The sequence below is a fragment of the Pelecanus crispus genome, chromosome 3 (genome assembly GCF_030463565.1).
Source record: "Pelecanus crispus isolate bPelCri1 chromosome 3, bPelCri1.pri, whole genome shotgun sequence".
Classification (NCBI taxonomy): domain Eukaryota; kingdom Metazoa; phylum Chordata; class Aves; order Pelecaniformes; family Pelecanidae; genus Pelecanus; species Pelecanus crispus.
This window is the reverse complement of record NC_134645.1, coordinates 36,609,679-36,624,345: the sequence shown is the minus strand read 5'-3', so window position 1 is coordinate 36,624,345 and position 14,667 is coordinate 36,609,679. Positions and strand designations below refer to the sequence as shown.

Sequence of the window (14,667 nt, the reverse complement as noted above, 5' to 3'; positions counted from 1 at the left end):
ACGCTGAAAGTGCAATGAATTTCTGACTGTCCTGCTTCTTCCCAAACCAAATGTAGTCCAAGGTGTTTGCAGAGCAGGGCTGTGTGTCTCTGTCCAAGGAGGTGACAATCACTTTTCCCTCCTGCTGTGAGGTGGGTAGTAAGATTTACAATAGATCACTTAGAGCAGAGATTGGAGTAGATCGTAAGTCTCTTCTACTTACTCTTGGTGGAGTCTGTGTGATGGTTCTGTGTTTAGGTAGTTTGTAGTCATGATATGAAAAGGAGGGGGAATCTCTATTTTAACAGGGTCAAAATGACTAGTAGTAGACCATGGCAACATAAAGTGGAAAAGAGCTTCTGCCTTCTTCACTATCTAAGGATTGTTAAGAGCAAGAGCAGTGATTCATTCCCTCTTGCATGAGGTGGGGGGAAAACAGTAGCTCTGAGCCTGCAGCAGAGGAACTCTCCATGAACTTTCTGAAGAGACCTCGTACTTAGTTTTTCATCATTATCTGCCATCTTGAAAGTGTTTTGGGAAAATTGAGCAGTCGGACAACCTGCTCCTCCTCCTTTATTAAAGAGTTGGTGTTAAAGCTAGCTAGATCTGGCTAACTGAAGGATCAGAGCAATTCCTCCTGCCCTGAGCTGCTGGAGAGATATGGCTGCAGCTTACCCCTTCTTTGGGTCCTACCAATAGTGAAGCTGAGTGCAAATTTCTGAGAGGGGCTTGCATGTGCACGCACATACTCTGTATGAACATATTTGACCACAAACGGATTGCCACAGGCAGAAGGATATTGCCTTTAGAGACACCTACATAACCACAGACAGCGTGAACAGATCAACTTCTTTTGAACTTATTGCTGGTCAGGGAAAGACCTGCTGGTCAGGTCTCTCTGGTAGCTGCCCTCCAGCTCCATGATCCAGCTCTCAGACATTTTGTCTGACTTGCCTGCTTATCTGGCTTGAAGTTTGTTGGCGTACCTTATGTACAGAGAATAATGAGTGCGCTCATGCAGAAAATAGTGAGGAGTAGAGTTTAATAAGAAGGTAAGACAGACAGTGGTGGTCAGGTACCAGGGGTCAGTCAGACAAGCGTATTGACCAGCAGCCTGCTTACACACAATTGGCCCATGTAATTCCCACCTCTGTTTTCTCATGATTGTGCCCCCACCCCATTCCTCAGCTTTAATGCTGCCCCATAACAACTCATGTCTTACACATTGCCACAATCCCCCCTGAAAACCTCCCACAGTAAATTTTGCATGTGAACGTTTACAGAGGAAGTTCTCCTTCAGACATCCCATAATAAGTTTTTTCTTTTTTATGAGACTCATTCTTGATAACCCACAATAATTCCCCTTTTTTTCTTATCAGTTACCAAGTTTCTGGTTGAACTTCTTCAAGGTTACGCTCAGAGGTTCCTTTCATGGACCATTGATCAATGTCTTATGAGTTCTAGTCTTCGTTATTGTCTCTGTTATCTGCTGTTTGTTAGGGTTTGTGTATTTGCGTGTTTAATTTATTACCTCTCCTGTTCCTTGCCTTGTCTTTCATGTTAAGTAGCTGTTAGGCAGATATCCTTGCTGTTCCTTGCCCTGTTTGAGCATCGGTTTGCAAGAGGTGCTGGCTTGCACCTGTCGGTGCAGAACCCTGTCACAGCCAAGGCTGTGTTTCTGCAAGTCTTGGATGGCCTCATTTATGGCTGGAAGAGACTGTCAGGGCTGTATGAAGTCTCTGCTATTGCTTTGACTTCTTGTGGGATAGTTGTCTGTAACTATTTTTCAGCATAGTAGTCTCAATTCTCTGTTAAAACAATTGTGGCTCACAATCTTTTTATCTTTGCTTGGTGGTTGAATGGTTGGGTGTTATCACAAATTTAGTCTGTTATAACCATATACTGCTTGTGATGTGAATGCTTAAGCATAAGCTATAAGTTTTAGAGTGAATATAGAATTTGTGCAGTATCACAGTATTCTCACCTCTTGCAAGAGTTCGGATAGATTAGATATAACACAAAGGTTTAGCCATCTGGGAAGTGAAGTAGTTGGTGCAAGTACTTCTTCATTTCTTCCTGTGTCACCCCAAGCCAACTGACAAGGAGCAGGTAGTGCCAGAAAGCTATGAGCAAGAGTTCTTGGTGTGTCTCATGTTGCCTTCTGGCTATTGATAGCATTTTTGACTTTCTTTTATCCTTAGGAGAGCCTATATTAGAAACATGGGGAAAAATGCAAGTTTTGCTATTGTTTTGTTGTAAATGCCTTATCCTGTCTTCCCTAATTGAGTTTTTTTTGGGGTACAATGTTTGCATCAGTGGTTTGTTTCAGTTCTTTCTTAACGTTACCATAGGAACATATACCAGATCACAGAAAAATGAGGTAAGAATTTTTATTTACCTTAGTCTATAGCAAGGCTTAAATTGTTATTTTTGTAGAACTCTGAGATCATAGTGCTTGCTTTTTATAAGGTGCATTTCTGTAGGTTTGATTATGAATAACCCAAAGGAAATCAAAAAGGTAGAATCAAAGCAGTCATGTGCTTTGATTACTTAGTACCTCTCAATCTATAGAAAAAAAATAACTTTCTTTTTCTCTGTTGAGGTGAATCAAGTCCAACTCGTCGAGAAGCAGTGAAAAGGAAGACTGCAGAATACCTTATGCGTGCAGAAAAAATTTCTAGTTTCTGCCATAAACCCTCTGAAGATGCATCTGTTTCTATGGTAAACTTTAATTTCTTTGCTTCTGAACCAGAATTTGGTATAATTATATTGTCTTGTCTTGTAGCAAAGCATATTCGAGCTTGAGGTTCAAAAACTGTCTAGAATTTCTGTCTTTCTGGAGGCCTGAGGAATATCTTGATGTTATGTTTCTGTTAAGTTGCTGTTCTTTTCTGATTCTTGTTGGTTGCATTTCATAGCATTACAGTAGTTAATTGAGCAAACATTCTTCCTGATCCCTTCGGACATCTCTCTTGGATGTGCTTGAGTGATTAGCTGCTGCTTGATTTTTTGAGGAGTTTCTGTAGTAATTCCCACCGTCTTAAGCAGAAACATCCTTATGTGTACTTGACAAACAAAGCTTATTCCAAGGCACCCTCAATAAATTTCGACTTTGCTCTTCCCCAGCCAATTCCTTTGGGACTTATCTGTTCTTACTTTAGACTTTTACTGCAGTCATGCTAAACTGTGTGTGATTGTCGATGACTGTCCTATTGTAGTAAATATAAAAGTTACCAACTTTCTATCTCTCTACATTTGTATCAAGTGAGGACAAAAGGGGCAGAAGATTATTGCCACTTATTTTGCAGAGATCTAAAAATGCTTTAAGGAGACCACTGCTGCAAAAATAGGAAGCCTTATAAAGTCCGACTGCCTAATAAGTAAATGAAAAAAGCAAAAGCACTGATTTTGAAGGGTAGGATTTTTTATGTTGAGAGACCACAAGTACAATTTTGAGGATGTTCCAAACAGGATATATTTTGTGAGATATGGAGTCTTGCTGCTGCTATGAATTGTACTTTGAACAATTTAGTATTTTGGACTGATACGAACTCCTACTAGGTAGTCTTTCTTTGGGTCAAACACCCCTGAAAATGGGGAAGAATCTATGTGGAATGAAAACCTCAGTGTGTTTGGAAACTGCAGAACAAGAAAAAACCATTAACAGCCTATTTTTGCCTTTTTATAAGTTTAAAAACTAATTGTGGTTGGGAAGGAGGAAGAAATAGGTTGCATTTTTGTAAGTGAACTTGAGAGGTAAAGTATTTCCTCTTTTATGCTGTACTGAATAAGGCACATGCCTTCTTTGCAGATCCAAAGCAAAGCAGGATTAATCGGGATAAGACAAGGAAAAAAAAAACCAGTAGTGAGAATAGAATACTATTCTCCTTTCTGTGTTGAAACTCAAAATTGACAAGTTAGGGCAAATCTGACTTTGTACAAGCATAATGTTACACCTGGCTTATTCTCCTTTTTACAAAGAAAGCCATGTTTCCACAGTTTGGCTTTTTTTTTTTTTAACCTAAGTCTGTACGTGTATTTTAGTATCTTTTATTTGCTGCTCTCCATAATGCATAAACTTGACTTTTATCTTAGAGCTTTGGAATTTGCTGGCATCAAGGGCAAATGGAGCTGATGGGTCATGATGGTTGTGATGAGGAACAGCTTGTCTCCAAGTTGATAGCTGAAAGTTAGTTGGGAGAAGGGCTTATCTCCTAAAGTTATTGTAAGAGTATTGGTAGCAACCACTAAGAATTGGCGTGCTCTGTGCTTTGGCTTAGTGTCCTAAGGAAAGTGAGGAATGTGACTTCCTGCGCGTTGGTTGCTGAGCAGACCTGAATTCTTGCACCTTAGTTACTGCTTATCTTTTTTACTGCCCAAGATAGTTTATATTGGAGTTTGTGTGAATAATTCAACTCCATGCAGACAGTGGTAAGTGCACTGAAATGACCTGCATCTATATACAGCGTGATTCTTGGGAGATACTTGTGGAAACATGCAGATATTTTGTGTCCTTCTCCTAAAGAAATTGTCTGTAGTATACAAGGTTAGTGTGTATGCCTCCTTGCACCATCACTTCACACCAGATTGATGTTTCTCCAACTGCTATTTACATGCCTTTGGTCTGTTACCACTAGCACCTCCTACTGCTGTAGGTCATGCTGACTGATACCATCCCTTGTTCAAATGCTGGTGCTTGGACCAGATATAAATGTGAATGTTTAAATAACACTGTACAATGCCTTCTTTGCTCACATGAATCCATAAAGAGGTCTCTTGTCACTTCTTCTGTGCTGGAGGGGCACTGAAGTCTTTGAGAAGAATCACTGCATTAGTACACTTAGGAAGCCTTTCCCAGAAGCATGGCCAAGTGCTGTTACGCCTGTTAGCCCAGCCCAGTTGGAACCATTTAACTGAAATTGATTTGCAAGAAGATGATGGACAAATACTATACCCTAGCAGTACCTGTGCCTGTATTACAATGGGCAGAGTGCAGTTTGGTTATGGGAAGCATGGTTCAGTGCAGGGACCTGCAGGGAACTTTGTGGACAGGAGGGGTGCTGAGACCATTTGCACTTTGGAGGAAGAGGTCTGACTAGTAATCAAGCATTGGCATTTAAGGCAAAAAGTGTTCTTGTTCATGACCTGATGTTGCAAGGCAGCACTGCTTTGTCACCCATGTCTGGTGTAGATAGCTTTGTGTTTCTTATTGTGCCCTTACAAGGAAAAATCACAGTGATCAGCATCAAAGCTAGGCTCACCTGGCCTTCTTAGACATGACATTTTACTTCTTTCTCATCCACCAAGCCAGAAAAATGTCCAGCAAGGGAAGAGGTAAGCTCAGAAGTGCAGGTTCAATTATTGTCCTGCACCCTTCAGCCTCTCATAGCTCCCAAAAGCTCGGGCTGCCAGCTGTCTTCTGAACCATGTGCAGCAGTCTCAAAAGACTGTGCCTGCTAAATGCACCCCAAGCCACCCATTTGCCATCTGAACACCATGTGATGGTAAAGCATGGTGGTTTTTCTCTGGGGACCTGGGGCAGAAGGAAGCGAGCTATTCTTCTGTGGCCCAAAATGCCAGGCCCTTGCCTCTTCAAAGGCCAGATTTCCCTAGAGGGGAAGGGTTGCATTTCAGAGCTGAGAAGCAAAAATTATCTTTGATGCTATGGAAACCAAACAAAGAACAATAGTAGTTTGTTACTTTTCTTGCCTCAACAAAAAGCCAACAGTGTAGCCCTCAAGGATAGCATCCTTAGCCACCACCCTGCTGCTGGCAAGTCTGAGTGGTGAAGAGAGGAGCACAAGAGGAGGTGTTTGCAGAACTCTTGGCACTGTTAAAAAAAGGTTATGAGCAGAAGGCTTAAGGATGGATAGAAGATTTCTTAAGGCTGAAAGGAGGCACAGGGAAGTGACACAACTGTGACTGACCATGAACGGGGAACTCGCTTGACAGGGTCTTGTAAACATTGAGAAAAGCCTTGCTGTGACCCGTAGGAGTGGGAGATGTGGAGACAACTTCTGGAAGTTGTAAACAGGCACACAGACCTTCTGGAAAAACAAGCTGCAGCAAACGCTGTCCTTCTCCTCCTCCTCTGGCCCAGCACGGCAGCCTCAAGGGCCTTGTTGACGACAAATGCTCAAGGATGCTGTGCGATGGCAGCAGCAGGCCATTTTGCAGATTCTCAAGCTGTATTTTCTCCTCTGCCCCTTTGTAAGTAGCAGCTCTGGGGAGCCACCTCCAAACCTGAGTGAGAGCTGCAGCAACAGCCTTTGAATCACACTGGATTGACTGTCAGAAAGCTGCAGTCTTATATAGCTGTGAGGCCCAGTACAGCTACGTGTATAGGTTGTGGGTCTGTTTTAACATTTTTGGTATTTTCATAATGCATATTTTTTTCACTCTCTGAAATTATTTCTGGTTCTACTTATGCCCAATTTTTTATATTCAGAATTGTCTCTTTTTGCACTGTTATAAAAGCTTTTGTCTTTTAAAATGTCAATTATTTTTGATTTTCAAAGCAATTTAGTAACAAGAGTTACATGCAAGCCTGACACCCAAACAGGAAAAGCAGTCTTCAGTCTTTGCAGTTTTCACAGGATATCTTACTTCCTAAAATTCTCATTAAATGTGCATGAAAATTATATGAAGTGTAAAGAAAATACACTGCTGTAGTTCTGTGAGATGTAAATTTAACATAAAATAAGAAATAGTCACAAGGCTTCCAAGATTACTTTCTGCATTCCTGTCTGCTGCTGGTTCCAGATGTGCATGACCCCAGATGTGTCCCGGCTTCAGGGATGCAGTCCCAAACTGGTGATCACTGGGGACCTTCTGAAGCACACCGTAGCTCTGTCCATGTTCAGATGCATGCAGAGATGCAACCTTGTTTTCCTATGGTGCAGAGTGAGGAAGGGGCCAGGGTGTTCTGCCAGGCCAGGAGAGCTGGAAGCTCTTTCACACCAATGGTGTGGAGCCTTGCACCTCAGGCCAGCAGTATCTGCTTCAAAACAAGGCATCTCCTTGCTGCAGTTGAGGGTCTGGCCATGCTACAGGGGGATGGTTACTGAAGTCATCAGACGCAGATCTCCGAATGGTGAGGGGAGATCGCATTTTGATGTGCATCTCTGCACTGGTGCTTGTGAAAGTGCTCTTTTTTATCCTGAGGTTCTGTGGTGACTGCTGTCAAAGGTGGCAGCATCAGCAGCAGAATCATTTCCCATCAAGTAGTGTTTGTGTCACTGGGCTAGGGATAGTGCTCTTGCCTTAAATGAGGTTAACAAGAGAGGCTTTTCCTCTTGCTCGGCGCGTGGTCTACTTCTCTTTCTCCCCCTACTTTTATAACTGCTGGCAGTGATGCCAAAGCTGAGGCAAGAGCTATTGCCATATTTCAATGTGTAGCTTGCAAAACTAGAGCCTTCTGAAGGCAAATGGTGGCCACAAGCTGCTGGGTCTTTGCAGAGGCCAGCATCACAATCAGCATCATCCTTTTCCACTTGGAATTAGCATATGCTAGCCAAAAGGTGATGGTGGGAAAGGAACTGGTGACACCAATCCCAAGTCAGGTAGCTCCAGCTGTGCAGCTCAGTGTAGCCTGGAACTTGTTTCAAAACATGTAAGGCCTAGCCACAGGAGAGAAGGTCCTGGGATTACCCGAGCAGCATGCTGAGATTTTGGACAAGCTGCTGAAGGCCTTCTGCAGGCAGAGGTAGCCTGCCACTTTCTTTAGAATATATATGCCTTATTTCTGAAGGCAAATGAAGCCTTTGAGTTTTTGTTAATCTCCTTCCTGTATTTTTTTTGTTTCTCTATTTCGGTGAGAGCACTGTTTTTTAGTTGTTTTTCTTATCACTGGCTAGATGCTGAGCTTGGATTTTTACTCTATTCAGAGGAGCAGGCGGCTTCATAGAGTGCCTAATTGCTGTAGTTCTGGGAATTGGGTATTTAGAGTTTGCTTCCAGCTTGCTTCACAAGAGAACGTGATGCCTCCTCATCACTGGGCTCCATTATTAGACTTTGCAACAGTGAAACCAAAGTACTATAAAGAGCAAAAAATAACCTGAAACTGATAAAAATGGAGAAGCTACTGGGAGCTGTGGAGATGTGGATGTCATTGTTAATCGTTTTAAGGTAAAAAGTGACTGTAGAATGTGTGTATGGAAAACTGTGTGTGTACACAGTGCTACCATTGGTGATATTTTAGAGAAGGACCCAGAAATATGTACTGGGTTTTTTTGGCTTTTCAGACATGATGGGTGCAGAAGTCTGATTCTGTAGCATTATTAGACAACTATTAACTTCTGTAGAGAGGTATGAACTTAATTCATGGTTGAAATGTTATGCATAAGAGAAAATTTTAAAAGCTTAATTATGGAGGAATGGTTATAAAATGTAATAGCATGCAGATAGAAGTGGAAATCTTTTATAGTAGTCTGGAGGATTTGGAAATACTCTCTTTCATTAAATGTATTCCTTAGAATGCTTTTGAAATCTTGTCATGAATAAACTCTGTGTTAGCACAGCTCTTTGTTTCAAAGCAAATATTTTGCTATTGCAGAGAAATTGCGCACTCTTAAAATACAACCCAACAAAAGAACTCCCTTGACCTTCCAACAGCTTGCTAGAATGCGGAACCTAAATTAGGTTTGGAGAGAAAAACTTCATGGAGAGTTTTTTTTTTTTCTTCTTCATACTTAAAACCTTTAGTGATTTGTAGAATCTGGGCTGTTTTCTCTTAACTGCTGTTGGCATTCTTGCTTGGCAGTGTTTACATGACAAATAATTATAAGACCCAGATAGATAAATGAAGATAAATAATAAATTCTTTTTTTAAAATAGAACTCAGTAGGTGACCACAGAAGAAAAACACACTTTTCTCCATGCTTTTTGAACATGAGTTTTTGAATCTTTCTGTTTAATTTTGCAGGTGATGCTAAAACAGGAGTTGATTTTTTGGGAAAGAATTTTGAAGGAGAGAAGGTGGTTGACTGGCATCATGAAGGGGAACCATTTCTAGGCAGGGCTTGGAGGCTGGGAGATGCTCTGGACTTTGAGGATAGCACAGTAAAGATGTTGGAGGGGAAACACTAGGGAGGAAGCAAATGGAATTACCTAGTTCAGTATCTTCAGTTTTTCTGGGAGTTTCTGATCATAAGGGAAAATTTGTTGATTTTTCATGATACTTAAACATTTCATCCACAGCATAATTGCTTACTAGCAGTTTTCCTTTGTGACATATTTGTTAAAAATTGCCTCAGGATGCTGGCAAATTAGATAAACAGCTTTTGCCTCTTAGAACCTTAAAAATCGAGGAGTTTCACCTTCATCTTCCTTTACCTTTGTGCAATAGATGTGTACTTGGGGGGGCCAGGTTATGCTTAAAAAGAGTTTGGCATTCAACAACTCTGCAAATGAAGTTACTGTATTTTTGAGGAAGAGATCCAGGCCTGTGGTTCTATTAGAAGCTGCATGTTGAATTTTTGGAGGAGGATCTAATGAATTCTCTCAGTTGGCAACTAGAAACTTCTGAAAGTGTTTGTTAATGTGCCAGAGGTGTATGTGATGCTTAAGAGGTTGATCTTTGTCCCAGAAGACTTCCAGTTGAAACGTTGTTCCCTCCTTTGACATGCAAGCTTTGAGTTTGCCCTGAGAAAGTACAAAACATAGCACGGACAAGAAACTATGTGTATTAACTACTTGAATAGTTAGCACCTGCCAATTCTCTTGCTATGGTGTTAATTCCTAGCTTAATGATACGTGGCTAGCTACCTTTTTCTAAGGCAGTTTTAGGAATCGTTTCTGTTGTGCACCTTGTTATTAAAAGGATTTCATAAAGCTCACCAGAGAACCCTCTTTATAATTCTGTATTTTATCTTTTTCAGACTTAAAAAGCCTCTAATTTGCTTTCTCCTCCTCAGTGATGTCTGAATTATTTTGTATCCAGAATACCTGTAAGGCTTTGATTGATTATTGTGATGGGGTAAGAATTGAGTAATCGATTGCCAGGCTCCATTAAGCAGAGAAAGTATAAAAATTCATTATTTTTTCTTTTTAAAATTTTTGTTTTCAATGTTATCTCGATTTTTATTTACTTGCAAGTTGTTCCTCCCCCTCTCACTAAGGACAAACAGAAAACTTCTCCTTTCATCTTCACTCTCTCTGATTTATGATAAATTTAGTTTCCTTCGGCCTGGCATTTGCTTCAGCAGGCAGTCTTCCTTCAAGTACCACCCTGATTGATGTATAATCTTTGATATCTTCCATTAGCCTCCAGGATCACTAAGTTCAAGGCCCTCTTGGAACCCAAGGAGCCCTGCCGAGGAACTGAAGGCCTTCAGAGTCCTTGGGGTGATTGACAAGGTAATTCTTCAGTGTCTCTTCAAGAGTTCAGTCATAAATCGACTGCATGCTGACATTTTGTCTTTGAAGCTGTGGATCTTAAGGATATGAAACAAAAGGAGAAAATGACTCAAATGCATCTGCACTTTAAAATAACAAAAGTAGAAGAAAAAAGGCTTTTATCTAAGCAATTCATGTAAGGTCATGCAAAATATATTTGAGCTAAAGGATAAAGGTACATGTTTGGTGGCATTCAATAGGATGAGGCCTGTTTTTCAAAAATGAAGTTATGGTTACAGTACTAGAGTAAGGACAAGTTGATGTGTTTTCAGTTGAATAATCTGGTGGATACTTGAAATATAGAAGAGTAGAAATTCCTACTTTTGAACTGTCACTTGAAATAGGGGCTGGGGGGACACAACTGTTCTTCTTCCCTGAGAATTTGGAATTTAAATCCCCTGCCAAGGTAGAGATTCAGTAATGAAGCCAAGTTTATTTTTGACTCATGCAAATAATGTCTTCCAAAATCCCAGAGTAATACCCCTCTGTAAACAGTAAAGGACCATACGGATTTTCTGCAAGCCTAATTAAGAGACCGGAAGAATTGTTGTATTGTTTTGATAACGCTGATTAGTTATCACCTTACCAAATACTTTTAAGATGATACATTATTCAGCAATGTGGCAGTGGCTAATGCAGACTGTAAAGGCTCATTTCCTTTTTGCCGTGCCAATTCCCTTGTGCCTTTTGATAGTTCCTTATGTAGTCCCTGGTTTGTGCATAATGTACTGATGCATGGTCAATTTATGCATTTGTAACATGCATCAGAAAACCTGTAGCTGTCTCTTAAGGTCTGTATTTCTCGGTTTCTTTTTCTTGTTGGACTGAACCTAGCTATGGGGACTGATTTTTGTTTTTCTTCACCTGTTTTGTTGTAATTATGTGCATAAGTTGATAACTTCTCCTCAGAGGGCTATATACATTAGGTGTTATGGTTGTTTTTATAGCACACAAGGTTTTCTCAGCTCTGACTCCATATTCATTGTGTCTTTTTTCCTCAGTTGTAAGTACTGAGTTTAGCCTGTGTTCCACTCTGTATACGTATCAGAGAGACAGGTTGGAAAGAGCACCTATCTTGGATTAGTGGGCACTAACTAAATTAGTGGATGCAGTAGGCATGGACTTTGTGAATTAGTCTGACAATGTGAGGCTGCAGAAGTGTTGGAAATGAACCAAGAAAGACCTTTTCGGTATCTTCGTTCTTGTATAAGAATAATGAACAGCAACTGGAGAGGATGCTTGATCAGAATGAAGCTTTTGGAGTCCTTGGTGTTACCAGATCTCCCAGATCTCTCTGAGCACAGCTCTAGTAAGTGTCCCAGGTGTGAGCTGAACGTGTCCAGATCTTTGAGGCAGAGTTGGGAAGGATCAGAGTTTTGGTGATGACAAAGATACAAAAACTTAGTGTTGGAGATAAGTGTGAGGAGTAACAGGCCTGTGTGTACAGCTGGTATGCTCATGTGTAAACAATATCATAGGAGTCAGAGTTAATGTTTAATTATTGTATGAAAAAGGGAGCAATATTCTTTCAGGTGTCTTTGTACTCTGTGTACTTGCTTCCAGATTCTCCTTATTACGAACTTAATCCTATTCTGAGTATGCTGTCTTTTTTCATATAATTTTAAGTGTTCATAAAGTTGTGAGGCAAATGAAAAGCTCTTCTAAGCCCAAATGTTCAGAGCATGTTTTATTTGGTTTTATAATGCATACACAAAATGCATGTGACTATGAAGCAAAAGTGTGCATGTGTATCTGTGTGCTGGAGACGATGCCCCTGCCTTTGATTTAAAGCATCATATCACTTCCTTCCTCACCATCACTGTTCTTTGCCTCCTTCTCTGCTTGCATATGCTCTAAAGCTCACATCATGGAGAAATCCAAATAGATGTGTCAGTATCCTCGCTGGAGCCAAGCAGATGACGTAGCATGTTTGTTCTTGAAAATGGATTCTGATTTTCAGGGCTAGCATTGAAGATGCCCTGCTTTTGGGCACAACTCTGTAACCCATTCAGCATCACGCAGAGTTTTGCCTGAAAATACTCTTCTCCTGTTCTAAACCTGAGGCAGCTGCTTCAGTTTCAGCAGAAAATGGCTGTGTGAATAGTAATGAGCCACTGGCATTTTTACTGCAGTCTTGCCTAATCCTGTGCAAGACTGGCTTAAACACACTGACTTAAAAATGGTGGTGGTCGGTTTGCAGACTCGTTCTTCCACTGCTGCTTGAAGCCCAGAGTGGTGTCTGCCTGCTGCAGTGCTGCCTCCAGAAAACCAGCTGTTAACCTGCACTCCATCAAATGCTGAAAGGTTCAGTGCCTTCCCTTAGAGTAATGTCAGTCTTTGTTCTTCTTTTGAAGCCTCTTGAAGTGTTTTGAATTGGCTTCATTTTCACAGGCAAAATGCTTGTTGCTACCTGAAACTCTGGGTTTTTCAAACTATTTTAGGCTAGGCAGAATGATTAGACGTTAAATTTTAGCCTAGTTTATTCTCAATGTGCCATCTTTCCCTCTCTGTCTGCCTTTCCACCTTCCTTGTCACCTGAATAATTTTTGCTGTGTTGACCCTTTTCTGCTGAATCTGAGTTAGAGATCTTAGCATTATTAAACTCCTTAAAATATTGTGAAAATTCACAGAAGAATGACCATATCTGTGCCTTGCCTCCCATCCGTCTGCTTCTCTCATGCAAAGGCTGTCGTATAAATCCAACTATTTTAACAGACCCAAGATGACCTACACTTTGCTTGAGGAAACCAGGTTTCTTGACTTCTGCTGCTGCTGTGTTTGCTCACTTCATGGCATCGAAGGTTAACTAGGTGGTGTTTGCAGGTATTTTATGTGTTTATTATGGGAAGAGTCTACCTGTGAGTAGTTTCTGAAAATAGAGGTTTAATCTAATTATAAAGGTGGCTTTTGTCCTGCAAATGTTGTGGACTCTGAGGTGCTGCTGATGGGGCAACAAAGCTCTTGTTAGTGTTACCAGAGGTACCGCGTTGAAAACAGGCTAATATCTAAATATTTTAGCTACTGTTATCACCAACCAAGAATGATCTATTATTTTATCAGTTCATGTACCTTAAAGTAGAAAACTTCTTTTTGGAATAGTAAAGATTTTTGCTTTCAAAATTTGCCTAATTAAAAATCAACGTTGCAAATTCTGTTCTGAGTTTCTGTCCTAGGCAGATCTTTCCTTTGAAGCTACAACTGGCCCCTAAAGAAATGACTTTGTTATGATGCTGCTGGATACTTTCACAATGCTGTTTCAGACCCAATTTCTTATTCTTTAGAACCCTCTGTTATTTAGATTCATTCAATTTAAAGATTCTTCTTGAAAGCAGAGTGCATTAAGTAATAACTATGCCTCTGTAACCAATGACTATCTTTTATGTCTTTTCTATCCCCTCCCCTGGTCCCCCATCAAGCCACATAGTCTGTATTGGCACGGGTGTGACTGTGATCAGTTCTTCTGCAGATGCCTGTACATTTGAGCTTGTTGTTCAGTATGCTGTTTGTTAAGCTTTATTATACAACCCAAAACCTTGTAAAATAAAATGCTCCTATCAGGGGCATGCTGAAATTATATTGGGAGTTTCTGAAGAGGATTCTAGAAGTAGATAACTTCTTTTCTGAAGAACTGGAGGCAATTCTGTTAATCTTGAGTATAGGTTATTTTTTGTGGCTGTCGTGCTGTTGTGAGAACTCATGACTCTGGTAGTACCTTTTGCTGAATTCACCTTAGAAACATACAGAAGAACCAAATCAGTATTGTTAATTATTTAGAAAGTGTGACTGCTGCTTGTCTACTTGATGAGTGAAAGTGCGAAAAAGCAGAAGTATATAGAATATATGTAGAGTTCGCATGCATAATCTGCAGGCCCATAGTTGAATTCATAGAGGTTATGGTTAGTTTTAATGGAATTTAATCAGAGGATAGGAAAAATGGGCTCTTTTTATGGCAGTGTGTGTGCTGTGCATGAATAACAAGACATAGATACCTATGTCCTGTTAGTGTTTGTTAGAAACTTAAATATTTGGCATTTTATTTTGAGGTGAGGTTAAAGACTGTTGCAGTTGTGAAATTGAGTTGACCATAGCAGATTTTTTCTCTCACCTGGCTCTCAGGTGCACACTGCCAAGTGTCTTTAGATCTTCTTATGGGTTTGAATGTGTGGCTGTGTGTACATAAGAGGTGTGGGGAAAAGGGAGCTGTAGTAAACAGCACGATTGAGTACAGAAATTCATTCTTGTTTCATTATGATTCTTAGAAAGAGAAACTGGCTGAAAACATGTTATAATGAA

General features: G+C 40.5%; 1 protein-coding gene across 11 annotated transcripts in view; it reads left to right on the top strand.

Annotated features, from left to right (window-relative positions):
- RPS6KC1 (ribosomal protein S6 kinase C1) overlaps positions 1 to 14,667 on the top strand; it is a 91,867-nt gene that overhangs the window by 39,254 nt on the left and 37,946 nt on the right. For 10 of the 11 annotated variants that reach the window (XM_075707260.1, XM_075707267.1, XM_075707257.1 and 7 more), the window contains 2 exons: positions 2,582 to 2,700; positions 10,243 to 10,335. In XM_075707260.1, coding sequence (XP_075563375.1) covers positions 2,582 to 2,700; positions 10,243 to 10,335 — 212 coding nt within the window. The remainder of the gene's footprint in view (positions 1 to 2,581; positions 2,701 to 10,242; positions 10,336 to 14,667) is intronic. The other variant, XM_075707264.1, reaches the window with a different exon arrangement.